The 17770-nt window shown below is 38.2% G+C and overlaps 1 protein-coding gene across 1 annotated transcript in view; it reads left to right on the top strand.

Moving 5' to 3' along the window:
- TEC (tec protein tyrosine kinase) overlaps positions 1-16383 on the top strand; it is a 52837-nt gene extending 36454 nt beyond the window's left edge. The window contains exons 3-18 of the mRNA XM_074903825.1: positions 102-203; positions 1188-1269; positions 2527-2655; positions 4071-4111; positions 4565-4743; positions 5664-5729; positions 7472-7526; positions 7689-7768; positions 8313-8446; positions 9679-9753; positions 10546-10717; positions 10877-11093; positions 11638-11702; positions 12746-12864; positions 13205-13362; positions 15352-16383. Of these exons, the coding sequence (XP_074759926.1) occupies positions 102-203; positions 1188-1269; positions 2527-2655; positions 4071-4111; positions 4565-4743; positions 5664-5729; positions 7472-7526; positions 7689-7768; positions 8313-8446; positions 9679-9753; positions 10546-10717; positions 10877-11093; positions 11638-11702; positions 12746-12864; positions 13205-13362; positions 15352-15429 (1752 nt within the window). The 3' untranslated portion in view covers positions 15430-16383. The remainder of the gene's footprint in view (positions 1-101; positions 204-1187; positions 1270-2526; positions 2656-4070; positions 4112-4564; positions 4744-5663; positions 5730-7471; positions 7527-7688; positions 7769-8312; positions 8447-9678; positions 9754-10545; positions 10718-10876; positions 11094-11637; positions 11703-12745; positions 12865-13204; positions 13363-15351) is intronic.
- The last annotated feature ends 1387 nt before the right edge of the window (positions 16384-17770 follow it).

Below are 17770 nucleotides of genomic sequence, written 5' to 3'. Positions count from 1 at the left end.
TATCAGGATCATAAATGGAAATCAACAAGTCTGCTGAAAAAAAAAAAGAATTAGGTGGATCTCATATATTTTATATAATTTTTTTTGCTTTTGTCTTTTAGAAAAAGTACAGAAAAGGATCTGTGGATATTTCAAAGATTAAATGTGTAGAAGTTGTAAAAACTGATGGTATTAGTCCCTGTCAAAACAAATATCCGTTTCAGGTATGTTCCTTTTATATAAAATATATAAATAACAGGGCTCTTTTCAATGGTGCCAAGCCATTTGGATGTAACTTGCTTGAAATTACTGTCATTTTTAAATACTGAGCCTGTTCTCTGTCTCTCTCTCAGTGGGATGTGGTTCAGGATCAGTGATTAAAACCCAGTGCCAACAAGCTTTGCTCCCCCTACAGTCCCCTCTCTTGGGAGTTGTGCCTCATGCACTTGGTCTTTTTTTTTTTCCCCACCCTCTCTGCTTGGGTTTTGATTGGAAAGTGCCTTGTCTTGGTCTTCCTTCAAAATGGGTTAGCTTGCAGCCCATTTTCCCTGTCTTCATTCTTTCACATTAAATTAAATTAAATTGCCATTAAATTATATAGGAATCAGAAAATGCTTTTTCTTCTATTGTGAACTGAATGGAAATAAACACAGAAACCAATGTGCTTAGAGAGTGAAAAGAAAAATATGGGAGGTCAGATGTACCTGCTTACAAGAGAGGGAATTATTGGAGTAACGCTGAATTCCACTGCTGGAGAGGGCTCTCTGGCTCCTTTCTCCAAGGGCAATTCTTGCTTTCCACCAATACAAGGAGTGAAGGAAGAAAAAGCAAGAATCATCCCAGAGCACCACAGAATCACAAGCAGTTATGAAATGGCTGGGAACAAAGGATATCTGATTATGAAATTGCGTTAGAAATTAAATTGAAACGTTTTTAGAAAACGTGCAGTGAAGAATGAACGGAGAAAAGCATGAAGCAGACATTTTAAGGATTGCTCTCAAGATCGTATACCATTACAAAATCCTTCCTTATTCTACTGAAAGCATCATATATGAGTAGTAAACCCTAATAAACTTTTCCCAGTTTCTGCACTTTGTGCCCGAGTACACTAATTTTGCTAAATGTAACAGTGATCTGTTTCCTGAGGAATAAATAAATGAATATTACTAGGTGAATTTATTTTTATTATTTCTTTTTCTGCCCTCCAGGTTGTATATGATGCTAATACACTTTATATTTTTGCACCAAGTGCACAAAGCCGGGATCAGTGGGTGAGGAATCTGAAAGAAGGTAATGGAAATTGCTCATGCTTAACATCTGACATATAGAGGTACCTTTACTTGAGCTGTCTGGCTGGGTTAGACTTAACTTGGTTCTGTGTTTTGGATTCGTGGCCAGCACAGTGTTGAAAATACCAGTGTTATGGTGGCTGAGCAGTGCTTTCACAGCATGGAGGCTTTGCCTTTTTCCCCCTCTGCCTCTGGGGAGTGGGAGAGTAGCTGCGTGGATGCTTAGCTGCTGGCCTGCATTAACTAACAATAAGCTAGAAAAATAAAATGGTAGAGCTTCTGTTGCATGTATCCACTGTTTTTTATTTTTTTATCAGGCCAGCTCATCGTTTGTGTACACAGCATGTAATAACAAGTACTGGGAATATCAAACACCAAACTGATTTAATTTGATTTGTAAAGTCAAGCTGCAATCAGAATTTGACTCTGCTTTTGCATCATGTGTAAATTATCAAAAAGCTTATTCAAGCTAGTTAATGACATCACTCAAAAGTTTTGTTTGAATGTCACTCTATAACACTGCAGGCCTTAAACTGATGTAAAATGACAGGAGGCACCTCCACTGAGATGTGATCTGATTGATTAATGCTATCATAGAGAGTAAAGATTTTAATTTTTTTTCCAAGAGCCTCTTAATGCTCTCTGCCACTATCAAATGCTCACATGAGTTGCAGGTGCTCTGTAAAGTAATAATTTCTGGACTGGGGACCACAGAACAGGGAATAACCTTTGAAACTCAGCAAGCCCATGGGATTGGGAGTAAGGAGCCTTTGAGACCAAACACGGGCATTGTGCCATGGAATAGTGGTAAATGTCAGCTATCATTACTTCTAGAACACTATTTGTAGAGGAAATTGAGTCACTTGCAGCAATAACAAAAAGAAAAGGGGCAGGCAGAGCCCCCAGGGCCTTCACAGCTGCCTGACTGATTTGCAGGGTGCAGGTGGGTGCCTGAGTCTCCTTTTGTGGATGCACCAAACCCTTGCTGAGGTGGCCAGTTTAGGCAGGGAGTATAGCACTCTTCTTCTGGAATCAAGTCATATATTGTTCTAAAAACATTCTGTACTGTCATTGTATCACTGCTATGTAAACTTGCAAGGAGGTCCTTAAGAAAAGCGATGCTAAAGTAAGGACAAGTGGAAATTATGCCTCATGTCAAAGATATTGTAATAATTATTAAAAAGGGCCCTCTTGTAGGTTGTTTGGTTTTGTTTTGGGTTTTTTTGTATCTTTCAATATATACTTTTTCTTCCTGTAGAAATAAAGAACAACAGCAATATAATGGTAAAATATCATCCTAAATTCTGGACCGAGGGAATTTATCAGTGCTGCAGACAGACAGAAAAATTAGCTCCTGGTTGTGAAAAATATAATCTTTATGAAAACAGTAAGTATATATATTTTCATATGAAGTTGTTTTGGCATATTTTTCTGCTTTTTTATATGATCTTGTCATCACATCTGAATGCCCTAGATATTTATAGAGCAGAGTCAATCGTTGATACTGTGTCTAGAGGAAATAAAAATGTTTGTTTCATTTCCAAGCATTTTGTAAAAAAACCCATAAAAGCTCATAAATTGTTCTCACAAAAACCTTTAGAGAAAGCTGAAAGTAATCATTGAGGTTGCTGATTTTCACATGGTTTGTTTTTCCCATCTGAAACTTACTTGACCAAAGTTTTACCTCAGGCTGAGGATAAAACCTTATGGTGAAAAAAATTCAGCTAGAAATCCTTGCTAGGGCTTCAGTTTTAATAAATAACCTCTATATACCCACAGAAAAGAATAACCATGTTGCTTTCAGTGTTACTACATCAGTGTAAAGATGATACAAGAAGGCTTACTGTATTTATAGATACAGTACTGAATTTGCTTAGAGATTTGTAAATGTCTGCATGCTGAACCTGGATGAACTGTGACCTCTGTAGGCACTTGCATCTTCCAGCATCCAAATCACAGGTTCTGCTGTTCAGCATCAGATGCTGTAGCATGCCAAGATGTGTAAGTGTGACCCTCACTGCAGTACTGTCCTACATAAGGATACAGTAATTACTTATTCCTCAATTTAAGGAAAATTCTGTAGTAGGAAAAGAAATTGGGCCATTGCTTACCTCCCAGTGAAATCAGGAGTGCCTGGATGATTTCCTGTGTCAGCACATTAGATGGCAGATGGTGGGGGCCTGTGGGTTTAGTTGCATTAAAAGATGTGAAGAATAAAAACTGGCCATAGCCAGCCTTATTTGGCAAGATGTAAAATATGACATATAGCTCAACCTTTTAGGCATGGGGGGAAGAAAGCAGTGCAGGAGAAAAAGTATTCTTGGATCTGAGAGAAGTGTGTTGTAACATACAAGTTTTATGCCTTATTTAGCAAAGCAATGGTCAGGAGGAGTATTATTTTTTTAAAAGAGCAGATGTTAATAGGAACAGACCTTTAGATTATCATGGTGAAAAGAACATTGTTTCCTTTCCTTTTTATATACTTTTTTAATCTCTGTCCCTTTTTTATTTGTCATATGAGTGCTGGTTCAGGGATCTCTGTGTGGCATGCGTTGGTGTGGCATTGACATTGCCATATCTGTGGTGAACATAGTCTGCTGGCTGGTTTAGGATGTTTTTGCAAGAATATTCAATCAACATTTTCCCAATGCTTAATTGGAGCTGTCTTTGCTTTCTGACTTACTAAGCTATCCTGAAGGCTAGTTAAGATATTAAAACATTTGAAATTCAAAACTTTTATTTAGTTTTAAAATTTATAGCTAAATGGATAGACACAAATCCTTTCCTGTGCTTTGTTTCTAGGTGTAATGAGATTGCCCTCTCCAATGCCAGAAAAAAGTGCAGTAAGTAGAGTCTTTAAAATACTGAATAAATAATTGCTGCTTTTTGAGATGGTGTTTAAATTTCCTGAGATTCTTTCCACATCCTGGGGCAAAGGTCTATTTCTGTATGTGTCAGTGGGCATCAGGCTCCATCTCGGGGTGGAAAAAATCTTACTGGAATTTAGCTGCACCTATTAGCTATATCTGTACTCCTGGTGGGAGAAGCAGTTGAAAAGCAAATGCCCGCTGGCATTGTTCTTTACTGGCTGCAGTGTGAGCTATCCCCATGGATGGCACCTGGGTGGTTGTCTGCCATGCACTCATCTCAGCTGCCTCCCTGGGCCACTGCAGCTCCTGGGACAACCTGAAGCTAGCCCAGCTTTTGCCTCCAGGATGCTTGTCTGGTTCACACTGGTTGGGTGGAGTGGAATAATGGGGCAGAGTGGGATGATATTAATGTTGGGTCGTTTTCAGCGAAGGCCTCCGCCTCCTGTTCCACCAGTTGAAGAAAATGGTAATGAAGAGGAGATAGTTGTAGCAATGTATGACTTTGAGCCTACAGAACATCATGATTTAAGATTAGAGAAGGGTGAAGAATATACAGTGATTGAGAAGAATGACATTCACTGGTGGAAGGCAAGAGACAAATATGGGTAAACATGAGTTCCTTATTTCTTCTTATAAAGTTCATATGGCTGTTTCCATGTTGTAGTAGTTTATATTGACTCTGTGTCAACAAATAACTATATTAGACTCCACTTTGGACCCCAGCCTTGAAATCTCATCTATATCTTTATTCCCACATACAAACCAATTAAAAAAAGTTCACTTCTCAATAGATAGTGGGATTGGAGTGCAAAGACTGTTGCAGAACTGGAAGCTTTTCCAGTTGTATTTCCTGTCAGGCCTTAATGGTTTCCCAATTAAAGCATCAGTCAGCCTGCAAAACCTTGCTAGGCAGGTACAATATTCCTGCTTCCTTGGGGAATGGCTCATTAGGGAGCAATATGGTTAACACACAGCTCAGCAGGCTCTGACTTTGACTTGAATAATCGCCATATTTAGCTGGATCATTAGGGGCAATCTTTGAATGAGTCAAGAGTTGCAGTGAGATGCCTTAATGGCTACAAATTTCCTTTCCCTGTATTGAAATTTTTCCCTGTAGTTTTAAAGGTGAAAGCTTCCATACTTCAGTATTTATCGGGCCCCTGTTGCAGTATGTTGGGGCTAATTGCAAGCTATCAGGCTGTGGCCGGCTCCAACTGTATTTCCAGTGACTGACTGGGACTTCCAAGTGCAGAAGTAACAGAGCAGCAGAGGGTTATTCTTCTTCACCTCTTCTGCTGGTTTTCTTGGACACTTCTTCTGCCCATGTCACTTCTCTGGGCACACTGAAAGTTCATGTGGAAATGTTGATGCGGGAAACTAGTTTCTGTATAATTAGCAGTAGAGTGGGTGGGTCAGTAATAAATAAGTTAGTGAGGTACCTCTGCTAATTAGCAGAATGAAACACTGTCTTTAGGCATGCAATTTTACATGTTTGCATTCAGATTATATATTACATATCTTTTAGAAAGCAAGGATATATTCCAAGCAACTACGTAACAGGAAAGAAGTCCAACAACCTTGATCAGTATGAGTAAGTGAATATTTGAATTAAAATCTGGAAGATCATAAAATGGAACTTATGCCTTAAGAATGACAATGTATCTTTAAAGTTTTGTACGCAATTATTTACATAGACTAGCAATTACTTCAGAGATGGAACTTAAATATTTGAAATAGGCATATATTCTGATTCTCCTCATTGATTTTGCTGTGATTTATAATGTTGGGTCAAGTTAGTGACATGGCCATTAGGCATATGTTTTTTATCACTATTAAAGCAAAAAAGCTCCTCCCATGGCTCTGTAGACAAAGGGAAACTTTAAAGGAAATTTATCCATTATGTGTGCTGAATGTTGCTTTTTTTTTTTTTTTTTTAATTAATATTAAGTGACATGTCTCTAAAGTGTGTGGCAGTAAGATAGAGTAGAAAACAGTGGAAATCATTCAAAGTAAACATAGCAGATCAGAGATTTTTGGAATACAGTTCTACTTTTCAAGAAAATATATCACACCATGCATTTTAAGTCTCTGTATGCATGTAACTTATCAGCTATAAAAGTATAACTATTTTAAAGATTTTTGTTCCAGCTGATGTTTAATTATGGAATACTTGTTTAAGAATATCGGGATAAAATTTAACACTGGTTTCCAAGCCTGTTGTTGTTCAAATTTCAGTATAGCATAAACTGTTGGGCCTGAGAACTTAAGATATATTTAATGACTTTTAGATAAAATGGAGCTATAAGGAAATAATTATTAAAACCAGTTCACAAAGCCACATTAGTAGCTCCAAAACTCTGCTCTCAGCCACGTATGAGAGTTATAGCTGTGCTTTGACATAAAATAGAATTTCATCTGGGATTTTGCCTTCTGCTTTACTGGAGGGAGTTACTTGGTTTTTGTTGCTTTCTCATCTTAGAGGCTCTTGCTGAGAGCCCTGCCCTGCTCTGGGCTGGGCTCTGGGGCTGGCAGAAAGGGAAGGAAGGAACTGAGCTGCCTTATCTGGTTCAGCCACGTTGTGCCTTACCACCTTTGGGCTGTAATTCTGAGTCACAGTGCAGGCCAGGGAGGATTACTCCAGGCCATCTACCGACTGCAAGAAACCACTATCTCTGGAACAGCAGAACTTGATTAGAGGCTGCTGTGCCACTTCCCTGCTTGGTTACTGCTGTGACAGCATAGCTCAAAATGATTGCACCATGCCATTTGTGAGCTGTGTGTTTTTCCTTTTTATATTATTTGCTGCAGCTTGCTGAAATGTCAGTGCTTCTGTGGCTGCTTTAACCTGCCCATGTAGCACTGAACTCAGGGATGTGCAACCCTGACACTTCATTCACTTTCAACCTCCTCTTTGGTAGGTGGGTCCTCCCTGGAAAATCAGAACCGTGAAGTTACTGAATGATTTAGCAGCCAGCTCTGCAGGTGTCTGCCGGTGTGCAGGCAACTGCTTCCCTGGGGCTGCCAGCCTGCCCTTGGGCTGCTTTTCAGAGCAACTACTGCCATCAGTCTGTGTGCGTTTGAGAAGTGGTTTTAATGCAAAATTAGTTCCATTACCTGAACTTTATTGCCATCTGTGGGCTCTCTTTGGATTTGTTTCAGGGCATTTTTATGGGATAACTGCACAATGAAATAGAGACTGATTTTTGTACATTAACAATTCTTGACCTTCATTTTATAAAATTATTGAATCTGTAGCTTTGTAATACTTTTTAATAGCATTTTATGTAAATCATGCACCTTGAAGAAGGTTTGGTTACAAATGTTGTGTTGCAGGTGGTACAGCAGAAACTTGAACAGAAGCAAGGCAGAGCAGCTCCTCAGAAACGAGGTGAGCACAGCAGCCTTGCAGTAGTAACTATGAAATTAATGTAAAGTAGCTTATTTTATTAAAATAAATGCTTGTTTTGGCATGTGCAAATCACAGAACGAGTAGAAGAGGCATGCAGTTTAAAACCACCTGTACAAAACTGTTGATGTGCTTGTGTTTTAGGATAAAGAAGGTGGTTTTGTGGTGAGAGACTCAAGTCAGCCTGGCCTGTATACAGTTTCCCTTTATACAAAATTTGGAGGGTGAGTTTCTGTGGCTGCTCTGCACACCTTGTCTTATCCAAATCCATTTGCATCTGTCTCCATTCCATAGGCTGGAGAAAAGCCCAAGAGAGATCTCACCAAAGAAATGAGAGCTGCTGTGATAGGAAAGATGGGTGACTAAAATGAATTTCTCGATTTCATGGTTAGGTCGTGTTTGGTTAATCCACCATAGACCTGAACCTCCACCCAAAAAAAGTCTTGCTCTCCCACCCTATTTGGTCTTTTCCCTCCTGCCAGCCGAAGTGTTTGTGTTAGTGTGTGGTGAGATGGATCAGGGAGCTCACCAGGCTGAAAATTAACCTTTTATGGGTTAATCTTCAACTGAGTGTGAGCACTGAGATGAAGGAAAGTCGCCAGTGCTCAAGATCTTTGATATTTGAACTGTTCCTGAAGCATGTGACTTTGGACACCTGCACTGGCCCTTTCAATTTCCTTTTCCTATGAATGTTGTCTTCTTAAAAATTCACAACAAATGACATTATATTATTACTAACTGTTGCTATTATTATTGTTGTTTTTCCAGAGAAGGTTCATCAGGAATAAGACACTACCATATAAAAGAAACAGTGACATCACCAAAGCAGTACTACCTCGCAGAAAAACATCTCTTTAACTCCATTCCAGAAATAATTGAGTATCATAGACATAATGCAGCAGGTAGATGAATTGAATTTTTCCTGTTGCTTAGGGTTGATTTGAAAAGGAGTGTGAGGTGGTTTTAGGGGTTTTTAATTGAAGATTTTTAGGTTTTTACAGATCCTTCTTAGGGAAGTCACCAGACACTGCATTTTGCATTTTTTCAATATAAGCAATCATTTGAAAAGTTTTATGTAAAAAATAAAAAAAATAAAAAATGTTGTTGTCCACAGAGTAACAGAAGAGCAGGTGTATCGAGTCAGGAGAAATCATTCCTTCAGTTCCGCATGTTGTCTCCAACAGCTGCCTGTAACCCACAGCAGATGTATGGGGATGGTACTTCCCCAGAGTATTCTCCAGGCACTAGCTTATTTTACCTGCAGGTCATCACCACTTAAAATGATCTTACCTTTCCATATAGCAAAAAGATGAGGAGAATAGTAATGTGTTGTTCAGGAAGTCCCTAAGGATGAGTATCTGTAAAGGTTAGACACTTGAGATCTATAGCTGATGTCTGATGCTGGTGTCCTCCTACTGTATGATAGGATGGGGAGAGTTTAGGAATCAGATTCAAGGCCCAAATACTAATTTAGTTTGTTTGTTTTTTTAAAAGTCCATTCTGTGCATAAATTTCACCCATGAGCTGTATTTTCCAGATGTTTATATCAAACTCAGATGACCCAGCATTTCCTGATGATATTCTGGAAAATGCCTTTCTGGAAAATATGCTCCAAAAACATAATCCTACTTTTCATTTATTAAAAATAGCTAGAAAAATCAGTTATAATTGCTTCATTCCTTTTGTCATGTCAAGTTCTGACAAGATTTTAGGAGAATATTCAGCTAGCATGCAACATTTATTTTGTATATATAAAATCCCCCTGTGATACTGGTGGGATTTGTGTGTGAAATGGAAATGATCAAAAGTGGCATGTGAGTTTTAGATAATCTTTCTGATCTGATTTATGAAAGGGGTCCTCAGACTTTATTGGTGCCAGCATAACTGTGAAACCCAAATAAGTATGCATATATCTATAGCCTTCTCTCACCAGTAAAGAAGATGTAGTGAGTGCTCCTGTGTACATCTTGTGGCCACTTTGAATAGTCAACACAATGCAATAGCAGAAGATACGGTCAAAGCTGTATATAGTAATAAGCTTATTGTTAATCAGTGTGGTGAACAAGTGGCTGTTTTGCTATCTGGCACTATTTCAGAAGTAAACTTTGTCTCTTCAATTATCATTGAACCTCAGGTCTCGTTACCAGGCTGCGTTACCCAGTGACCCCAAAGAAAATGACGGCACCAACAACAGCAGGATTCAGCTATGGTAACTGTGTGTTTTATTCATCTGCATGTATCTTTTTTTAATGATTTTATGAATGTTAAGATGCTATAGTATTTTCTAAAAATTTTTAGAAGACCTGATTTTGTACTGTGATTTTGCTACACTAACTTACGTGGGTCCAAGTTGCACCTCGGAGACCCTTGCTCAGGAGATCAGCATGTAAAGGCATAGTGAATGGTGGTAGGCCTGTGGTGCCAAGGGTAGCAGTGAGGAGAGGCAGAACATGTTGCTGGTCCTCCACTGGAATTTGGCATCTTCCTCCATGCTTTTGTGGAAACCTTGAGCTCTGCCAAATTAAAGAGCTGTGCCTTTGGATCCTTCATAAGCCTCCACTCTTCTGACTCAACCTTGGCCCTTTGATCTTATGGAGAGGTTACCTTTATTATATAAATTTGGAATAACCTGTTTTAAGCATAGCATATCAGGTGACATGAGCAGCTGCTACACATTGGTACAACTTCCTATGATGGCAGCTTGTTGTTATCAAGTCCAATAAAATCAGTATGTAATTAGTGACCTCAGAAAAGTTTGAGTTTTGCCTTCTGTGTTGGTTAGGAGCTGCTTAAAGGTCATGACTACCTAAAAGTTTGTTTGTTTTGTGAGGTATGGAAGTGTTCAGTTTTCAAGTTAATTTCAAGTTAATCCTAAGATGTTTTCTCCCTAAATTCCTGGCTACTAATCCAGTTTCTCTTTTTTTTTTTTTCCTTATCACCTACCAGTTCACCAGGTTCCTTAATACAGGAGTCATGGGCTCTCATTTGTTTTGTTTTACAGAGAAATGGGAAATTAATCCCTCAGAACTGACGTTCATGAGAGAACTGGGAAGCGGTCTGTTCGGCGTAGTGCGCCTTGGGAAGTGGAGGGCGCAGTATAAAGTGGCCATCAAGGCAATTCGGGAAGGTGCAATGTATGAAGAGGATTTCATTGAAGAAGCTAAAGTAATGATGTGAGTTGTGTGCTTGGCACTTTTATTGTCAGTTCTAGGCCTCTGATGCCATATACCAATTATAAACACTTGAGGCAGGTGATATTTTTTCAGTTTTGTGGGGTGGAGAGCTAGGGCTGGGTGAAGTGAGTAATAATGACATGATCTTAATCTTTTCAGGAAGCTAACACATCCTAAATTAGTTCAGCTGTATGGTGTGTGCACACAACAGAGACCTATTTACATCGTGACAGAGTTCATGGAGCATGGCTGCCTTCTCAATTACTTGAGACAAAAACGGGGAGTTTTGAGTAAAGACATCCTGCTCACTATGTGCCAAGATGTATGTGAGGGAATGGAGTACCTGGAGAGAAACAGCTTTATCCACAGAGACCTGGTAACATCCCATTAGGCAATACACTCTTAAAAAAAAAAAAATAAATTTTTTTAACTTATCTATTACTTTTTGAAACAGCCTGTTTGTAAATGACTGCTTTTGTTCCTTATGAGTAGTTTAAATTTGCTCTCTAGGTTCTAAGCAAGTCTCTAAAGCTGCCTCATACAGAAAAGCATGCAAGGTTTCTCTCCTGAGAAAATGGAATAAAATCTCTCTGAAGTTTTTATAAAGAGTTGATAGCTATTCGCACTGAAATAATAGCATATCTCTGTTCTGTACTGGTGCCATTTTCAGCCCTCATGAATCTCTCAAGATGATAACTTTTTCTGGTGATTTTTTTTTTTTTTTTTTTTTCAAAATGGTTTAGTTGTCAAAACAATACTATCAAAAGCAAATGCAGATCTACTTTTTATTCCAGAGCATAATGAGAACAGTAAATCAGTGAACTTGCTAAGCAATGAGAACAAATGCCCCATTAGATTGTTGTAATTTCTTTGCAAGAGACTGCAAGGTTTTCATCCAACTCTAACCATTTCCTTTGCAGGCTGCCAGGAACTGCTTGGTGAGTGATTCAGGAGTGGTCAAAGTGTCGGATTTTGGAATGACAAGGTATGGCTGAGTGGGGATTTGGCAAAATTCACCTAACCCTTGTAAATAGCCATAGGCAATGCACACCCAGCAAAATTACAAGCAAAAATTATCTTTTTTGACCTCTCTAGGAAACGTCCTTTGGTTCTTTTTTTTTCCAGTGTGTTTAAAGCTCATTTGTTCTTTGGTCGTGTGTCAATTTCCTTACTCATTTAATTCTGGAAAATCAAAACTAGGCAGTTTATTCTCTAGAAAAGTAAGTGTGAAGCCTGGCTTTGAACTGAATCTGTGGTCTGACAGGTCTTGTATTAGCAACTTCCTGTAGCATCTGTGAAAATCTTACAAATTTTAATCTTGTAGCGATGCAGGAGGCATATTAGAGCTTATGTCTCAGATGGCAGAGCTCATGCTGCAGAGATAATAGTTGTTAATCTGTATTTTGGTAAACAAATGATAGAAAGAGGCTGTTCAGTGTTTGGGATCCTCTTGGGGTATATGGTTCATAGAAGCATCTCGCTAGCTGAAGTGCTGAGACAGGGAGAGGGGTTAATCTCCTACCCTTGTTAGCACCTATGGGTGCTACATCAGGTGGGTGATGTGTGGGTGAGGCAGGGAGTGAGAAGCAGCTCTTACAAGGAAGGTCTTAAAGCCATCGTGGTTTGACCATGTTGTTCTTGGCTTTTGCAGCTCTTCTGTGCTACTGAGCTTGCATGTCCCCTGACATGTGAGTTCACACTGGTTGGTGAAAAACAGAGCATAAAATTAATGCTTTTGCATCATTTTCTCTTGCAATACAGACATTTAACTTGCAGGTGGCCTAGACCTCTGTTGTATAGCTAGTAATCACACGAGAAGACTCTGAGGTCATAAGAAAAATGGAGTGGGTCTTGACTGAAAGAATGCTGCCCTAGAGAAGCTAATTTTATTGTGTGATGCTAACATTCATGGCCATTAGGTGGCAATATGAGCTTCTAATATTCAAGTCCAAATCTAAATTATAATTTCGAGGCTTGGAGGCTGACTGAAGAATATTATGGTTTTGTTTTTGTTTTTTGTTTTTTTAGGTATGTCCTTGATGATCAATACACAAGCTCCTCAGGGGCTAAATTTCCTGTGAAATGGTGTCCACCAGAAGTTTTTAATTATAGTCGATTCAGCAGCAAGTCAGATGTCTGGTCATTTGGTAAGATGTTAATTGTTGAAAGAAAGAACTATTTTAACATTTTATCAATAGCAGTAAAGCTCCAGTTACTGGGAGGGATTCAGACATCTGAAAGGAGCTCAGAGAAACCATTTGCCATGGTTTTATGCTTGCATAAATTTGCATAGAGATCTTTAGAACTGTTATTTATTAAAGCCCATGCTACTAGAATGAGATGTTTTCAGCAATGACACATGTGAACACTTTCTTACTAAAGTATGAATCTCAAACTATTTATCTATCAGAAATTCTGAGCCCAGGGCTCAAAATAAACATATCTTTTTCAGAAGTTATTTGCTTTTTTTTTTTTTTTTTTTTTTAGGTGTTTTAATGTGGGAAGTATTTACAGAAGGAAAAATGCCCTTTGAAAAAAGCTCCAACTATGAAGTGGTAACAATGGTTAGCCAAGGACATCGTTTATATCGGCCCAAACTAGCCTGTAAGCAGGTGTATGAAATGATGATGATGTGCTGGCAGGAGGTATTTGACTTTTTTCTCAATTCAAAGACAAAAAAATAAAAGTATATCTAGCAACAGCAGTTAATCTATTCCAGCATTCTGACTGTATCCAGCTCTCTGCTATTCGTGTCTTTATAGCTAAGACAAAAATCTCCCCCTGGTTTGCAACTGAACTAGAGCTGTGATAAGAAAAAACACTGAGGAAATTTCTGTGAAATAAACAGACTATTGGAATAAGTACGCAAAGACATTCAGTAACAAAAGGAAATAATTGCTAAATCTGTGCGGTCACGATTATATCTGTATACAAATACCACTAAAAAAAAAAAAAAATCAGAACAACCAGAGGTAGACAATCTGATTTTTATATAGCCTCCATTTATTAATTGTTACAGAAACATGACAGAATGATGGAGCATATTTTTAAAGCAATACTTCATTACCTGATTATAAATGTATAGGAAATACAGATTAACTTGCAGTTGCATCTAAATAGAAATCCCAAGGTTTATAAAGAAAGATAGAAATACACTGTACTCTTAATCCTCCTAACCCAGAAAGATACTGACTTGTACAATGTTCACAGAGGTCAAAGGAGCAGCAAACATGAAATCTAATACTTTATCAACGAAATCAGTATAAAAATGTTTTTGTAGTAGTAAAGCAGAAAGTCTCATAAGAGGATAGGGTCATTTAATGAGATGCCTCTAATTTTGAGAGATCAGTCGAGGAAACCAAGCATGGAAAGAGCTATATTTCTAGTCAGTCTTTGCCACAGGGGGTGCTAGGTAAAAACTGCTCTTTACCAGTAAGAAAGATGACATAGTGTCTTACGCTTATCTTGGAGAAGAAAGTGCTGGAACAGAGAGCAATTAATCATCAAACCAACCAGTGGAGATCTAAAACTTACAAGCCAGTTGGTTTATGCAGCAAAAAGTACAAATTCAAAACAACAGGGCCCTGAAGGGCTGTGGAATGACAAATGTGTCTAGTTCAAAAAAGCTATTCACAGGATCTGGGAAACTACAGATCATTAAATTTTGTTTGTACTTCATAACCTGCTTGCAATGGTCATTAAAATGGAATCATAAATTATCTGGAAGATAATTATAAGTTACTTGTTAATGCTCTTTGAATATTAATATGTATTTATAGGATTTATATGAACATAAATTAATAGATTAAAAATTATTTATTTCATCGAGGTTATTAATAAAATCTAAGCAGTTATGACATGGGAGAGAGAATCTTTGCGAATCACAGATAGGACACAAGTAATGGCAAGATACTGTCAATCTTTGTCATAAAGTATGATTAACTGTAGGTACTTCAGTCCTCATTTCATAAATTTATTAATGATTTGTAGAGGGAAGTGAATACTGAGGGTTCAAACTTCAGCAGGTGGTACAAATCTAAAGAGGCTGATAAATAAAGGGAAGGTGCAAATTACCCAGACATTCAGAAGATGCTAGAATAACTGTGTCAGCAAGGTCAGTGAAGAGACCATCACAGTATATTGCTGCAACTGGACAAAAGAAACAGGATGTTATGACAGATAAGGAACTGTATGGAAAACAGAGTAGACGAAGGATGCAGTTGTGTATGTCTATGATGCAGTCTCATTTTGGAGTCCAGAATATAACACTGAAGTGAAAGAGGCTTCAGAGTATGACACTGAAAATTCTTAGGATCATCAACAACTTGCCTAAATGAAAGATTGAAGCAATTCACTGTGGAACGTGGGATGGGGAAGAAAATGAAAAAGTGTAGCACCTAGTGAAACCTATTTATGAAGACCAACACCTATTTATGCTCTCTCAAAGTGTAAGAAAGTGATGCTTACTGAGATTAAGCAACACATCCAAAATCTACACCCAAGAGATATTTTTGCATGTCACATCTAATGAAGCAGTAAATTCATTGTCACAGAATGATATCAAGACCAATAATTTATCAAAATCAACACAACTTTATTGTTTTCTGATCACAGCTGTGCCTTCTTATTTTTAGAAACCAGAGGGACGCCCGACTTTTGAAGACTTGCTTCACACAATCATTGACATTGCAGAGGGTGAAGATGCTTTCTGAAAAAAGACAACAGCAGCCAAAGTACAGGAAGGAAGCCACTTTCCAGAGATGTGCCTTCACCATTTCTTTTTAAAAGCTTGATCCTGTAAGCTGCTGGATGCTGCTAAACAACATGGGGAACCTGTAACATCTGATCCACTCCAGCACAAGGAGAGTTTTACATGATGTTGGGAAATGAGTGCAGTATCTTCAGCAATACTAGCAGTCTCTATATTTTCTCTGAAAAGTCAGCATTGCATAGCTGGCCAGTTGAGCTCTTTAAGGAGGAAGAGAGAGAATGTGGCTAAAGCCCAGGACCCTAATTTACATTTAGTGGGTTGGGTTCATGTACATACAGTCCACATTTCTGAGTTTCTCCCTTTACACAGGCAGTAGTATTAGTAGTGAATTGCATGTTTAAAAATTGAAGGTATCTATAAATGGCTATTTACTGACATTGAAATGTTTCCAGAGATTCTCCAGAAACATGCTTTTTCTCAGTTGATGGGTGTTTTGTGACACATTAAGAACACAAAAAGTGCCTCTCTCGTTTGCACCTAGTAGGTGGTTAACAGCACAAACACTCAAACACACAGCACAGTAACACTCAAGAAGCTTTGCCTCAGAACTGAGTCGTGACATGCCCCGAGCTCTTCTAGGCTCTTTGGTCAACCAGAGACCTCCCAGTTAGTCTTGATGTTACTCATGAAAAATAAGTCCAAGATTCAGCACAACTGGCTGTCAGTGTACCATAGTACCTTGTTTTGGATTAAGTATAAAATAATTTATGTGCTGTATGTATTGTAAATATATAAATTCCATGCATTTATTTATATAAAGTGTTTTCCTCTTGAAATTTTCGAAGCACAAGTTTGTCATACTTTCACTTATGTACACAGCTCAATGCATAGGCTTGTAAATGAAAGAAAGTAAACTATCAAGTGTATATGAGGAAGGCTCCTCTTTGTCATCTATATGTACAGTGATCTAACCTTTCTGTTGTTAGCAGAAAATTTCCTACTACACATGTATGTAAATAAACTGAATGCTAACTGTTCTTTGAAACCAACGACTGTGTTGCCAATAATTTACTGTCAGTGCATCATAAGCCAAACTCATCATTCATGTGCATATGGTGTTATAATAGTCTGTGCGTGTGTATATATATGTGTGTATATACACTCTGTACTAAATATGTATAGTAGTATGAATATAAATTTAAACTAATTTGGCCATGATTAAATGTTCAGTGCAGAAATTCCTGAATTTTCTTCAGAAGCCATATGCCCTGTCCCCTCTGCTACAGGCTAATGTCTCTACAGCCTTGCTGAAGCCTGTTGCAGTTAGTCTAACTTTATACCAGTGTATATGGGTATTTGCACTTCAGTTTTGCTGTAGCCACCTCCTGCGTAACTCACATGTTTTCTTATTCTTTCCTTATTTGTGCTCTTGTGCCATGTGTAATAGAAAATAGACTGCATAAAACCTGTTTTTAATTTTTTTTGCAAGTAGGCAGAGTAGGGTGATGTTTATTTCCAATCAAATTTTTAAAGGTAACTATAGTTAGCTTAATATGTTTTGTCATTGTTGCATTTGAGTATTTCTGTAATCAAGTTTGGAGATGCTTAGATTCCCCCCACTACTTTGTCTAAACCTTTATGTTTTAAAGGAGAAAGCCTCTTTCTTTCTTGGAAGAACTGCTTTTCTATTCTCATGATATTCCACTGAAAAGTTACAGGCTCTCAGAATAGGTTTGCTATTTCCTTTTTCTTAATGGCAAAGACTGAGAAGATGATTGCAACTATGAAAACCAACCTGTCAGTGTTGAGTCTAAACCACTACCTAATCACTACCAGCATCATGTATTGTTAAAGGGGAAAATAGAGGGGTTACTACCTGTAGTAGAAGGACGACTGTGGAATATCTAAGGTGAGCCAACCTCAGGTTTCCTTCCCTAACTGCTGCTTTGCACCCCAGGTTCTCAGTGGAGACCCTGCAAAGTATGGTGTTGTCCACACTTTCAACAATAAATCATGAGGAATTCTATAGTAATGTTTCCCTTAAAACACAGATAAAGCATCGGAAAATCAGGAGTTTAATAGCTTCCAATGAACCTCAAGCCTGTTTCTTTACAGTAATTATATATTTATCATTATATTGGTATCATAAAACACACCCTAACTGTGCAGTCTTTTCGCAGCAGTTTCTTCAACAGGGTGGGTGCTTTGAATCTGACCCCTTCACCTGCCCCTTCCCAGTACCTGACGATTATTTCTGCATACGTAACATTGGGTTTGGTACTTAATTAGGATGTCAGGAACTGTGAGGCACCTTGTTTCTAGATGAATTAATTTTTTTTGGT

This window comes from Athene noctua, chromosome 4 (assembly GCF_965140245.1).
Source record: "Athene noctua chromosome 4, bAthNoc1.hap1.1, whole genome shotgun sequence".
Taxonomy (NCBI): Eukaryota; Metazoa; Chordata; class Aves; order Strigiformes; family Strigidae; genus Athene; species Athene noctua.
This window is presented reverse-complemented; position numbering and strand designations above follow the sequence as displayed.